The sequence below is a fragment of the Lonchura striata genome, chromosome 5 (genome assembly GCF_046129695.1).
Source record: "Lonchura striata isolate bLonStr1 chromosome 5, bLonStr1.mat, whole genome shotgun sequence".
NCBI classification, from domain to species: domain Eukaryota; kingdom Metazoa; phylum Chordata; class Aves; order Passeriformes; family Estrildidae; genus Lonchura; species Lonchura striata.
The window spans coordinates 19,804,766-19,819,356 of NC_134607.1; the positions used below are offsets into that span (position 1 = coordinate 19,804,766).

The 14,591-nt window shown below is 41.1% G+C and overlaps 1 protein-coding gene across 1 annotated transcript in view; it reads left to right on the forward strand.

Annotated features, from left to right (window-relative positions):
• STAB2 (stabilin 2) overlaps window positions 1-14,591 on the forward strand; it is a 75,098-nt gene that overhangs the window by 12,536 nt on the left and 47,971 nt on the right. The window contains exons 9-18 of the mRNA XM_021536625.3: window positions 773-906; window positions 4,820-4,953; window positions 6,497-6,579; window positions 7,231-7,380; window positions 8,686-8,829; window positions 9,613-9,675; window positions 9,767-9,886; window positions 10,505-10,558; window positions 11,233-11,313; window positions 12,268-12,417. Coding sequence (XP_021392300.2) covers window positions 773-906; window positions 4,820-4,953; window positions 6,497-6,579; window positions 7,231-7,380; window positions 8,686-8,829; window positions 9,613-9,675; window positions 9,767-9,886; window positions 10,505-10,558; window positions 11,233-11,313; window positions 12,268-12,417 — 1,113 coding nt within the window. The remainder of the gene's footprint in view (window positions 1-772; window positions 907-4,819; window positions 4,954-6,496; window positions 6,580-7,230; window positions 7,381-8,685; window positions 8,830-9,612; window positions 9,676-9,766; window positions 9,887-10,504; window positions 10,559-11,232; window positions 11,314-12,267; window positions 12,418-14,591) is intronic.

A 14,591-nucleotide genomic window follows, 5' to 3' on the forward strand; every position in this document is an offset into this window, starting at 1 on the left:
AGGGTATGGAAACAGCTCCCAAGGAAATCAAATGCTATTCCTAACTTTACCATAAGCCCTGCTGTTGACCAGGAGGGAGTCCTTTTAGCCCCTCTGAAAACAGGAATGACAATAGTGTTGTTTTTTCTGGGACTATCTTGGCTCTGATTTGCCTCCCCAAAATGGAGGCATTGAAATAAATCTCTCCCAGTTAAATTTTGTCTCTGTGACACAGGGAAATTTTATGACCAGCAGGGTCCTTATACTGGTACCACATATACATGTTTAAATTTAGTTTATTTAGGAAAGAAGCAATCTGAGTCTTTGAAAACAATCAATGAACAGCACTTTACAAAGTCTGCATATTATTCATCATGTTGGGAACTGTCTCCAATTTTACATACTGATGATGTGTAAAACTTGCACCATCAAAAAAGCAATACTTCAAAAGGCCTGGTTTGCTTGGACACCCTAAAGAGCCAAAAAGAGATTTGACTGCTGGTTCTTGGCCTAAAATCCTTGGTTTAAAATTCTCAGTATCCAGGGTTCCAACACTTGGTCATTCAGGGTTGTTTTGCAGTTCATGGTCATGTCTCAGTGAAGGTGTCCTTCCTTCATGCACATGACTGAAACACAGGCTGCTGTGTACAAATATTTGCTTTATATTTGTGTCTGAACTCACCAGGTGATTAACTAAGACACTGCGTTCAAGCCCTAGTTCCAGAAATTATGCTGAAATCCACAATTTGTGCACAGCTAATTTTCTCTCCCCTCTCACATTCTTCTGATTTAGTCCCACTGTGAATGCAAGGAACATTATACCAACTTTGTACCTGGGAAAGGCTGCAGCATGATGGACAGCTGTGAAACAAACAACACCTGCCACAAAAAAGCCAAATGCTTAACAGTTGCACCAGGACAGATTGCGTGAGTCTTTTTGCTTACAAAACTTTCCCACAGTTTCTCCCTCTTTCCCCAGTAAATGGGCTGCTAAAACAAATCCTGTGGATGGACACCTCCTGAAGTTATCTTTAATGGCTTCTCAAGGACAAATCACAAGATTTAATAGGGTTAGGGTCAGCCAATTAACACAGTGATAGATTTCATCAGGTCATTTGCTAATACCTATTAAGTTTTATTTTTAAAGCACTCAGAGGTCATTTCTAAACCAGTAAATAAAAGGGACCAAAACCTCTTTTCCTCAGGGCAAGCAGCATTGTCTGTCTCACAGCTAAAGTCTCTTCCAAAACAGAGTAACTGCCTCTTGGCAGCAATCCCTGGCACAAACTCTCCCTTCAACTGTGCCTGGGCACTGCAAGGGAAAAGGCACCTTGGTGTGGGCCAGGCAGCATGCTGAAAATTAATCAGCATTAATTATGGGATAGCACTGGAGCCCTGCCTCTTCTGAGTATACAAATACAGATTCAACCAGGGAATCTGCCCCCCAAGCTGTGAAAGCAACACCAACCCCAGCAGATTCCTTAAAACCTCAAGTCAAGCAGGTGGGAAACTGCAAAACTTCTGGCAGACTTGGCTTTTCCTGTACAGAAATATGCTACATAGATATTAGTAAAAAGGCACAGACATCCCTAAACTCTACAAAGCTCTCTTAAACCACAGAATTTGGCTTATGTGTTTTTATAGCCCAGTGATGACAGGTACTGGGTTAAAGAGCTATGCCTGAAATATCAGTTTTGGGAGCTGAGAGCTTGACCATGAAGGACAACACAGGCCATTCATTGTAAGTTAGGAACAAATTATCACCTAGATCCATAAAGAGAAAGCATTCACTCAGGAGAGTATTCTCATGGCCAGTCCTTGTGCCACCATGCAGCTTTCCCTGGCAGGGTCATACCAGCATCACTTCTGCATCAGCTACTGTGCATTCCAAACAAATTTATCTAAAATATCCCCTGGCTCTCTTCTACAGCACAGTTTGCTACTCCAACTGTTTACTACAGACTCACACAACACTTAGTACAGAGTACTACCATACTGCACAATAGCAGCTGAAATTTTAAAATAAAATTCCAAATCAGGAGATTTTATTTTTTCCCTAATTAGCCACAGTTTCACCACTGTAAAACAATTTCTGAAAGCTGAGAAAGTTGAGAATCTTAGAATGAGAAAATTTTAAATTTATTACTGGGGATGAAAAAGAACAATAAAAATTCTCTGCACATCATTTAATGGCAAAAAAAGTGCAGAAGAACAGAGTGGGATTGAAATAAAACTTGAGCTAAGAAAATCCATTTATGAAAAAGAAACTTTAAAAAGAAAAGCATTCATTTGTAAATGTGGGCACAAAAAATAGGTTCTGGTAAGTAACAGACAGTATTTTGGCTGCATCTCAGATTTTAAATGTATTTTGGGAGGGCTTTTTTGGTTGTTTTTGTTTGTTTTTTTTCTAAAACACAGAGCTATAACAGAGGCCACAAAACTGCATTGTTTCTTTTCTATTTTTGGTTTGGTTTGGTTTTTTTAAGGATACAGTTGTGCTATTAGCTTTCCTCATACAGTCAATTCTACTTTCTCCAGAACCAAATTATTTGTACAGGAATAAATCTCTCATACAGGCAAAGATATAAAAAATTCAAGCATTTTATTTGTGAATATAACACAGCAACCTCCTCAAAAAATCACAATTTCCTTTGTCTTATGCTCCCATGTAGATTTCTCCTGAATGAGTGCTGACACTTTCTCTGGTGTTGCTTCAGCACAGTAATCATGTTCAGCCTTGCCCAGGAGCTATGAAGCTCCAACCAGTGCAGAATTACACTGCATATTAGATCATAACCTCTCTGGTTTCCAAGGAGAGCTGCCCTGCTGTCAGTTAAACTCTATTATTTCATCTTAATGCCACTCTTATTTTTCCTCTAGGTCTTCAATGTAGAAATTAGTAGCTTCATAAACCAAAACTATATTATAGAGGGTTTTGGTAAAACAGAGACAGAAAGCTGAGCTTTTCTCTTCCAGTAAGAGAGAGTTTTTCTTCCCTGAGTAAGCTGAAGTGGTGACAGTCCCCATCTTTTCCAATCCTGCTGGTCCTCCCCATGCCCAGCCACAGAAAGACAATTCCTTCAGCAGGAGTGAGGAAGCACACGGGTTGAAGGGTTCAATCCCATGCAAAAGGTGCTAATCTGTAATTGCTCAGTGCTTTCCTTTGGCACGCAAATCCAAACTATGTTACTTGGAAGCTCACTCAGTTATGAGCAATGTTTTCATCAGGACAGAAGTTTCAAACTATGCAAGCATTTCTGCAGTTCACTGTGCCCCCAGAAATTATAGCCAAAAAAGTTGCTATGTTTAAATACCTGCTTCTTTATTGAATATTGGGTGAAAAATAGAGGAGAGCTTTATTTTGAAACCTGGGTCTGATTTGTGCCATATTTCAAGGGTAGTTCCTTTTATCTACTTTGCTATTCCTCAGCTTCTTTGAAGCCTCAGTTGTTTTCTTCTCTGTTCAGAAGTGGAAGGGAGCTACCTACAGCAGTTCAGCAACATTTACTCCACCATAAAAAATGGATCACCTCCCAAGCAGCAGCTGTTCCTCTTTCCCAGCTGTAAATCCTTCATCAAGCCTCCACAGTCATGCTCTCTCTGCTCAAGAGGTCCCCTCAGAAAGAAGTGGATTCACTCTCAGAATAGCATCCTAAAAACTTAGGTTGCTTTCAGACTGCCATTTTTACCCAGGATCAGAGTCAAAGCTTGAGACTCTTGGCCAAAATCTCTCCAATCCTCTGAGCCTGTATGCAGCTCCCCAGATTGCAGGGACTTGGGGGGACTTTCCAATAATGTTGCTCTCAGTAGAGAAACAGCTTCAGCAGAGACCATATGTGGGGAAAAGGAGAGGGTCTGGCATCTGGCTGATACTACTGTGGGGTGTTAGTGGCAGGTGTTTGTTTTTAAAAACCAGCACATGCAAATGAGTATTTATAGAAAGGGCATCTTTTGCTGATGGGAAATAATGTTCCTTCTCTAGTGATGCCATTAAGAAAAAACATCCAGATAGATGAACCATTGTGGATAGAGCTTATATAAATATTGAACATGCTGTAGACTTCATTGGGAAGGTTACTAGTAAGTCCAATGTCTGTCTGTCCATCTCATGGGCACTGTGACCTGCTTTAGACAACCAGAGTACGGGGTCAGGCATGCATCACTGGCACCTGCCACAGCCTGGAGTCCCCAGGAGACAGACAGGGTGTTACATATGAGATGCTATTTCCAGAAGAGGGACAGTAGCAACGCATGCATCTAAAAAAGCATGAGATTTTGTGCTGCAGCAGAAAATAATGTTAAAAGTATTAATGTCCAAATGGTGGCATTACTTAAAGTGCAGTGTAACAAACCATGCTTTTGATTTGTTGAAACAAAAAAAACATTTTCTACAAAACCAATGCAGCTATTCCAAGGACTAATGAGCTGTTATCACCTCCCTTAACTCCCACCAATCCTGCCAAATCCCATGTCCTGAGTGAGCTCTTCACAAAACAGGCTCCCTGCTGCAAGTCACACCTGACACATTTATGCTCTGCTCTCTCCTCACCCACAGACAGGGTAGGTTCAGTGGATTTCTGGGCTCCAGCAGCCACAACATCTTGGGACCAGAGGCTGCACATAGCCTCTATTAAAAGGTCCTGCAAGACAGGCAGTGCTGTCTCCTGGCCCAGCTAACAAGAGCCCACCACATGAGGCAAGTAGCCATCAGGCTACCCCACACTGACACCTCACAGCATGCAGAAGCAGAGAATTAACTACGGTGTTTCCTGAAAACACCTTCAGAGGAGCAATAGGTGCCAGTTTGAGAGCCACAGGTAAAATCCCAATCCCTTCACAGGTGCACATGCCAGGAGGGCTCTGTGGGGAACGGGTTTGTGTGCTATGGGAACATCATGGAGCGCCTCCAAGAGCTGAATGCTGAAGTGGGAGGACAGTGGCAGGGCAAGCTGACATCCAGCCTCTTGCTCATGGGTGAGTAATGCACACAAGCAGAGCCCAGGGGGCTGACCCTGCCCTGTCTTCCCCCCACACGCCACCCACAGCATGACACAGCACACGTGCTACCCACTGCAAAGTCCCTCAGAACATCTAAAGCTGCTCTGTTCCTCACACCATGAATGCAGACTGCAAGAACTTCCAGGCAGAAGTGCTAAACATTCCACAACCCCTCACACATCATTTAACATCACCTGTGGATTTCACCCTACATTGTAACAAGTGGGATTGCCTCACTTCTTCTCCCTGCCCCCACTGTTTTGGACAAATGAGATTTGGTCTGGAATGAGACACATTAGTCCATCAAAAACATTGGCATTGCCAGTTACCGAGTGAACTGAGCAACCTAACAGCCTTCATCGTCTTCTCTAAGGCCAAAAAATTGAGCTATGAACAAACACTGCTAGAATTGAGCTGGATCTTTGACTTAAACTTGTAAATGTGGGGAAAAAGGTTCTTCTGTTTAATATAATTTGCTCAGTCCCACTGAGCCCAGAAATTAAAATAAAGACCATGAATTTCTCAACAGAAGGAATAAGAATCCCCCACAGCTGCCAAGGTCAAAACCTTGGCAAAGCCAAGGTCAAAAACCTAAGCTGACTTTCATACTCAGCACTGAAGATCAATATCCATTGCCTCAGCACTGGGACTTCAGTTGCAGTTTCTCTATGAATTTCTCCTCACATGTCTGAAAAGTGCCCAGCATGCTGAGTTAACAACAACCCGGATTTCATGTTCTTTGGTTAAGTTTTGGACATAAATATGATCTACTTTTTTCCAGAAGCCACAAAGACACATTAACCACACAGGTTAACTTACAATATGTTCACTCCACATTAATGTCCTTCAAAAGCTAAGAATTTATAGATGTTTTGTAGGACAGCATATTAATTTTGAGATACATTCTCTTTACAATACATCTGTAACAACTGCAAAGATTTTTTCAGTTCTGATTTTATGCCTCTAGAAAAAGAGCTGAATATCAGAAATATTTAATGCCTTCAGCTGCAGAACCAGTGGTCTCTCACGCTGCTGTCTTGGATACAGAAGTAGCCTCTGGGTAGTAAATGAATTCTAATTAACTTTCAGTGCATCTAGTTTTGATTACCAGTCATGTGTTTGCTGATATTTGCAGTACCAGCAGGTTATCAGCAGCATATTTCACACTCCATAGAGACTGAATTGATTTAAATCAGAAGGCTGTCTTCCTGTAAGGACACATCTCCAAAGAAACTGCTGGGTTTGTGTCCTTACTCTGGCCTGCATGCCACAAAACCCAGGCTGCCAAAAGCATTCGGAATGTTTTGCCTCATCTTGTGTCAAATATGCAGCAGCACCTCGATTTCACATCCCATCTCTCTCTCATCTTTTAATGGCTTGTACTTTAGAATCTCAAATTAATATTTAATAATCAGATACTATTATTGCTTATTTTCCCTTCACAGCTTTGCACAGTTCCTTTCGCAACTGAGGTTTTTCAATAGGCATTTAAACTTTTTTTGTTCCCTCTTCTCATAAGAAAATACCTATGAATGGCAGCTGAGCACTCTGGGACCATTTACTCTGCTTGTACCAACAAACAAGGGACTCAAAGGTACAAATGTAAGTAAACAAGAGAAAAGGTTTCACATCTAGGGGATTTGGCTTCTGCAGAAATCTCATCTGTGCTGTGTTTTGACTCAGCAGATACAAATAATTTGCTCTAGTACACTTCCAGTCACATAAATCAGGGGCCACAAACTGCATTTTTCCCACTTGAAAGAAAAATAAAATAATTTGGTGAATTAGGGTAGAACACTGTCACACCTCAAGCTAAGATTTGGATTGTCTTACATGACTATGCTCAAAGTCTTTTTACTCAGTTGAGCCAGGGGTTGAACTAAGAGCTGAACTGTCAGTAACGAGGCCTGCAGGACACCTTTTACATAAGGGGGATAAAAAAATAATTGCTTTAGTGAAAAAAACAAAAAAATAGACACTGACTTGTAAGTAGCACCTTCCACTGACATCAGGACAATTCTGGAGGCACCTGCTGCTCATGCAGGGACATAAGAGTACAGTGTGAGCTGAACCAAAGCCAAGAGAGGTCTCCTCATTTTTCAGACTCCACCACCTCACTTCAGGGTAAAATATGTAATTTTAGTGTGTAATAACTGAAGAGAGCAAAAAATCATTCATCATTAATTTTCTTTTTCTTTTTTTTTTTAGATAAAGCCTGCATTGAGATTAATCTCTGTTCCTCTGCTTTTCTAGGTAAAGGATCTTCTGAAAAATAAACAGAAAGCCCAGTACTTTGTTAAACTCCATATTATTGCAGGTCAACTGAACACCAGTAGCTTGAATAATGCTGATGTAATATATACTTTGACTGGCAAGTCAGGAGAGATATCAAAGGGAGAAAAGGTAAGTGGCCTTTCAGCCTCCCACAGCAAGAATAGTGCTCTCTGTTCCCTCCACTAGAAGCAGGAAAGCTCTTTCTGCAGGGAGAGATCAGGGTGAAGACAACTGTTGGATTAGGAAAAACCACAGCCATGGCTATGTACTACAAGGAGTTCAAGTCAAACTTGAAACCTCACTGGCATCAAATTTCCCACTAAGGCCAGCAAAAAAACAAAAAATAAATTACCTTTTTCATGTATCAGCACTGAGAGACTCGGCAGACTAACACTGACAGGCCTGAAATGTTTGCTAAAATGAAGTTATCCTAAATCTGCAAGTATGACGGACAGAGCTGGGGGGGGCAGGAGAGGGGTGTTAAGAGAGCCCAGGTGAAATAAGAGGTGGCAAAGGGAGAAAGAAACACAGGGTTTATGCTGGAAACCTGTGAACACTGCTTACATGGCTGAGCTGCAGATCCCACCTGAGCATCAGCAGCCTTGGAACCAGCAGATGGAAGTCTCGGCAGAGAGAGAGCACGGGGCAATTAACCATGGGAAATACATAGCAAAGTCCAGCATTAGCCCAGATTGTCCAATGTCAGTAAACAGCAGGCAAGTCTGGTCCCACAGTTTAAAAAACTTGTTCTCTGTGGATGATACACTAGATTTTATAGTCTGGAATTGTTTTTAAATTGAATTTATTGTTCTTGGTCCATCATGTGTCTCTTGATGTATTGGGCCTATGTGAAGGCTGAAATCAAGTACTTCCCATGTTTGCAGTAGAGCAGAGATATCAAAGCATCTGAGCAGAGATATCTATTTTGTATGTTCAGTGAGTACACCCTGCATTTGTAACAGGAAAATATCCTTGCTGTCTGAGCCCTGTTTGTTTCCTGAAGCCTTCAGTACAGTGCAGAATCAGCAACATTTTGTTGTTTTAAATATACATCGAATATAAGGAAATGGGCTAGAGTCCCATAAGATTATAGGAGCTGACCTTTCCATTACAGCAATATTTTAAATAATTTCCTTGCAGATTTTTATTAATAGCAGCCACCACAACACTTTCAGATACATTGAATTGCTCTCAGGGCCTGTCTCTGTTTCACTTCTGAATTTTGCTGTCTTGATGCAAAAGAACATGGTCCTGATCCAAAGGAATTTTTTCCATTTCCTTGATAAGCAGTGGAAGCAATCTTTAGCCTCCCCAGATTTAAATTGTTTTGCTGTTGGCAACAGGAAGGGGTCTTAGAGTACATTCAACCTGTGTACACACTCTGCTGTCATTTCATAATAAAGAATTCACTATCCTTTGCCTGGCTTCTTTCAGGATAATCAATTAAGGATTAGAATCCAAGGAGGAAGGGGGAAAGGAAAAATTTTGCAGGGAGATATTATTGCTTCCAATGGAATTTTGCACATTATTGACAAAGCCATGGACAACATGGAGCCAACATTTGATAGCAGCAATGAGGTGAGCCATAAGTTATAGACTTGCAATGTCAAATTTTCTTTTAAAATAGTTTCACATGAGGTGAACGTGAAGGAGGATGACTGACAGAAACTAAACAAACTCTACTGAACCGTTGCACATCAGCTCACAGAAACAATATTCAAAGTGAAAGGTAATGACACAGTTTCCACAGAAAACAGACATTCACCCTTCTGCCAAGCTGGACCATGGAGGGTTTGGATGTTCTCACTGCATCTGAGGGGTTCCTTGGAAAATTGGCAGTCATGATCAGTGAATTTCACAAAATGTCAAAATCACACACTAAAAGGAGAGACATCTGTACAGATACCAGACAAGACTTGTATTCAAAGTTTCAATTCCTCCCCACAAAAGGCTAATATTAAAAAAAAAAAAAAAAAAAGTGATTTTAAATGCTTTGGGTTTTTGGTGCCCAGCTTACCATGCTTGCTTAAAAGTTCTCTTCCTTTTGTTGCATTTTTCAAATATTTTATTTCTCTGCCTTTTTTACTGGGGATGAAGAGATCCCCACGCACAGAGAGCTTTGTTTCCTGTGACCACCCAGTATTTCAGCACAATAACCAAATCCAACTGTAAACCAGCATAGCACCAGGAAATTAGTGCTGCCATCTCAGCCATTTCCAAGTACCACCAGTCCCCCAAATGAAATCTGTATTCAATCTGTAAAAACTAAAATTCACACAGTAAGTCAAGAAATATCTCGTAAGAACTGGCACTTATTTCATATTCCCAACTAAAACAAATCTTACTTTTATCCTATTCCAGAAAACTATCATGTCAGTGCTTCAGGCTAACAGAAGATATAGCCAATTTACATCTTTGATAGAGGTAAGGATCCAGAAAAGCAATTACATCAGTTGCTTTCAGATGTTCTTCAACATTAATATGTAAATTCACTTTTATTTTTAAACCAAAACAGAAAACTGGCCTAGGAATGGATTTACAGCAGGACAACCAGCCTTACACAGTTTTTGTTCCAAGTAACAAGGCTCTGAGTAATATGAAAGCTGAGGTTCTGGATTACCTGCTTTCTGCAGAGGTACAGTCCTTCTATAAAGCAAATCTTTCTCAGACAGCAGATAAATAGGAGATCCATGCATACATTGTCCAGTGTTCATCTAAATTAGCTCCTATGATCAAGGTTGAAAGCCATCCCTAACAATTAAAGATCAATACATCACCTAGAGAGGATCTGGAGTCTCCCATCACATATAGGGATGGTGTTCCTCCACAGCAGGCCCTCAGTCCTCTGCTTTTGCCCAGACATCACAGCCTGGACAGACACACGGCACAGCCCCAAAACCTCTCTTGGAATGCATCACCCTTGGTGGGAACAGTCAGGGGAAGCAGTTGCCACAAGGGCCTCACTGGATGGGAGTCACTGCTGGTGGGGTCCCAGGAGGTGGATATTGTCCCCTGGGCACTTCCTGCCTCTCCCAAAACAGAAACATGTCATGGAAGGCTCACATCAAAATAAAATGTGGTGTAGGGGTGAGGGCATGGAATGCAGGGTGCCCTGCCACAAGCTGAGCACCACCAATGACACAGAGGTTCCCCAGCCAGCGATACTGCTCTCACTCCCACATCCACTCAATGAACCAGACTGGCTTTCTGAAGCTCATTTTGGGCTAAAACAGCCTCTTTTCTGCACTGGCAGGGCTCCTGGAAGCTGCTGGAGCTGGTCCGATATCACATTGTCTCCAACACTGAGGTGAGCACAGCTGCTTTGCCAGCCCAGAGTGCAGGAGCAAGAACCACTGTGTGAAGGGGTATTGTCAGGACTGCAGGCACAGGTAGCAGGGAAAACACTTACTGAAATCAAGCTATTTCTGAGCCTATTCTGCTAAAATCAGTCTTCTGTTTTTCAGAAAGAGCTGCTTTTTTCATCCTCTGAACAAGCCCCCTGATTTTCCTGGGGGGAAGTTCATCCCTACCCCTGTATCTGTTGTGGGGAAGGAAAGAAGTGGCTGCACCCTCAATGAAAGGCTCAGTTTATATAATCTGACGTGGTCAGTCCAGCACAGAGTGTGGGAACAGAGGGAATATGAAAACCACGTGAACCTTCATGGCACCAGCACTATCACAATGGTCTATGGATGCAAACAGGGCTATCTTTACAGAAAAGTATTAACTTTAATTAGACTGATCGTGATGACTGGATGAAAAATTAATGTTCTTTTGAGCAATAAGGTCCTCACCTGCAAGAACCAGCAAGCTCAGTCATGATTTAATGACTGAGCTTGGTTACACAAGCTGGTTCGTCAGTGCAAGGCTGACCACATTGATAATCATTTTCTCATCCCAAAGTCTTTCTTGTCAAATCTGTCTGGATTTGAAAAGAGTAATGATATTACACTTGTCTCAACCAATTTACATTCATTTCAGCTAGAGGTTGCGAGCCTTGTCTCAATAGAGCACATCAGGACCATGGCAAAGCAGTTCATTCACTTTAACAGGAGCAGCACTGTAAGTCACAGCCCTCACCTGTGAGCAGCTCACTCTGATTGAGGCAAATTTGCATGCAGAGGGAATAAAAAAGGGACAAGAGGAAGCATAAGCAGAGGAATTTGTTGTTATGAGGGAGAAATTTTCAATTTCTCATTCCCACCTACTGTTAGCACTAATATTATAAAGGATGCAGAGATTGGTATACAAGGACAGCCATGTACACCTCAGAGCTAAATATCAGGGAAAATATCAGGGTTTTTTTCCTTATGATTATTCACAATCCACGAATGATCCTCATTCATGCTCTGCCTTATTTTTAAAAATCTATTTAAAATAATTCTGTTACATATTTTAGTAATTTTAAACACCTATCAGTGCACACAAAAATATTCTTTTTCTCTCTGTAATATTAGTGTCTCTGATTCTGATGTACCTAGAGAACATATTTTTCAAAGTGTTAATTTGTCAGTACTTGTGCAAAACCAAACTGGTCTGTTATGTTAGCTTCTTTCTCTTCTGGAGTAGAGATGCACCTATAAAAATTCTTGAATTCTTGTAAGGGCAGAGCAGCTTCAGGAGTAAATACATAAAAAAATACTTTTTATTCCTCTCTCCTGTGAATTTGAATAGATCACAGATTCTCTTCTACTTTCTCCCTCCTTTGTCACTAAGTCATGCTTAAACCCACTGAAATCAGTGCCTGAAGTCATCAGTAGTCTTCTTGTTTTGGCCAGTCTGTTATTCACCAGTTCCACAGGCTGACAGGGCAAATTCATATAAAAACTTTAGACACCTCTGTTGAAAACCAGTATTCAAGAAAATACACAATATATGTATGTTTCGAGCATAATAAAAATTAGATCGCAAATTCAGAAGTATGAGTAGAAGTAATTTTAAACATTTAAAATTCAATCACTGGAACTTGATGAGCTAAAACCACTTCATTATTAATAACAATTTATTGTTTCATAGGGACAAATCTTGGTGAGTGGAGAAAAAATGGAAGAAACAGATATTGTTGCAAAAAATGGTCGCATTTATATCCTTGAGGGTGTTCTCATCCCACCCACAATTGTTCCAATCCTACCACATTGGTGTGATGAGACAAGCCAGGTCACAAAGGTAAGAGAATCACAGTGAATCTCCAACTCTTCCATACAAGGCATCCCAGCCTCCTCTTCACTTTACTAACTTTCTCTGATATAATCCATTTGAAAGTTATTTTTGGAAATAAATAAATCAATGGCCACCAGCCTAGCAGTACTGAAAACAGGGAACTCATATGAACGCATCCTATACCATTTTAAAAAATCTAGTTAGTGCATTAACCCTCTAAAATTCCCTTTGTCTCTCCAGTCCAACTCTTTCCTCCAGTTCCTGAATCCCATCTGTGTATACAAGTACAGGGAATTTACAAGCATTATGTTCTCAGGGAAAACTACTCCCTGTTTCTCAGGGAAATGACTCCAGGTCAATATTTTGATTTCTACTAGATATGCAGGGAAAAGAAAAAGCAAGTTAAAGTATTGACATAATAATTTTATATATAATTATATATACATATATATATAATTATAAATTACATATTTAGTTATATTTTATTATTTTCAGAAGCCACAATTTCCCCTAGCTCTGCTTTCCTCCAGGAACAAAACTGTTCCTATTTAAAAGGGTGGATTCTGACAAACCTTGCTCACTTAGGTAACACAGTACAGGCCTTTACTTGGTAAGATTCAGATGCTATTTCTGGTAAGAGGGCTGAATGTCAGCCCAGACTTTTCCCTTGGAGTAAGTTCCAGTGAGCTGCCTCTGGACCATGTTCAAGCCCATTTCTGGGCCAGTAACAGTTCCGGTACAAAAGGAAAACATTTAATGTCTAAGCTTACAACAGTCCAGAACCATGGCCTGCAAAGAGGTTCCCAGCAGAGCTGGACAGCCTCAAAATGTAATGAAGAAAACACTGGCAGTGAAGATCTGGCAGTAACTATAAAGTGCTGTATGTGCAATACAATGATAAACCAGGCAGAACTCCAAGCATCAACCTCTGATGCAAAAAGCAATCCACACGCAGAACACTCCAGTAATATGAATTCCTTACCAAAAACCTACCTAAAAGTTATGTCCAACATCAATCTAGCCTAAAGTAACAGACAAAAAATTATTTAAAGACAGAACAAGCGCTGTTAGTTACAGAAATTATTCCCCAAATTTAAGTTAGGAACTTCTGTCAGCCTTGAAAGCTTCATGCATAGTTAAAAATATAGTTATATATTCTAAGATTTAAGCAGAGCACTACTAGCCAGGAAAACACAAAGGAGGAATGGCTTTTGCAGTTTTTACTCTGCACCAAGCATTCCCATCACTCTCAGAAAAATCTAATAAGAACCTAATAAACACTATTTGTATTTAAAGAGATAAAAGACACAAACCTCGTAGGAACTGGTACATCCACACACTTACGAGAACTTCACATCCCTAAAGATGAAACCTTTGGGCTAATGCATACTTATCCATGTAACTGTACCCAAATGCTGAAAGCTGCACCTGAGCCTAACTGAAGGCCAGCAGAGCTTATTCTTAATGTCACAAAGAGCAGAGCAAGGACAACAGGTCCTCTGTACTGCCTGATGTGTGGACCACGGCCAGTTTTTATGATGTCTGACAAGTGGTGCTCAGAGCACTGAGGGAGCAGCTGACCCCAGCTCCCTGCTCCACCTTCCCCCTGAGATCATCACCCCAGTGGCAGATTTGATGGGATTAGATCTCTGGGCTCCAATGACTTCGGTGGGAAGGCAGTGAATCAATCTACCACTGAGAACAGGCAGAGCTGACCTTGCCTGGAGAGCACTTTCCTCTGTCCTCTGCGGGGCATGGCAGAAGAGAGAGACCAGACTCCCACCCACAGGAAGAGGAGAGTACACATGGCTGGGACCATTCCAGAGGGAGAAAGGGACTGAGTAGGTGACACCAAGTGGCACTGAGCATCAAGAACAGCAACATCAACAGAGGGAAACATTGCCCACAACAATCAGCCAGATATTTAGGTTCTAAAGGGGTGAAGGTGCATTACAGGCATTTTCAGAAACACAAAGGGAAGACCCTATGTCAGCTTCAGACATGGCTATGCAGCTTGTAAAAGAGCTTTTATAATATTGAAACGTATTTGCCAAAATATGTATATCTGACCCACAGACCTTTAAAGCATAGTATTGGTATTGGTACCTCAGCTATTTGCTGCACAAATGCTTTTGTAACTCTGATGCTTTATTCCTTTAAGTCCTGTACAACAAAAGGGA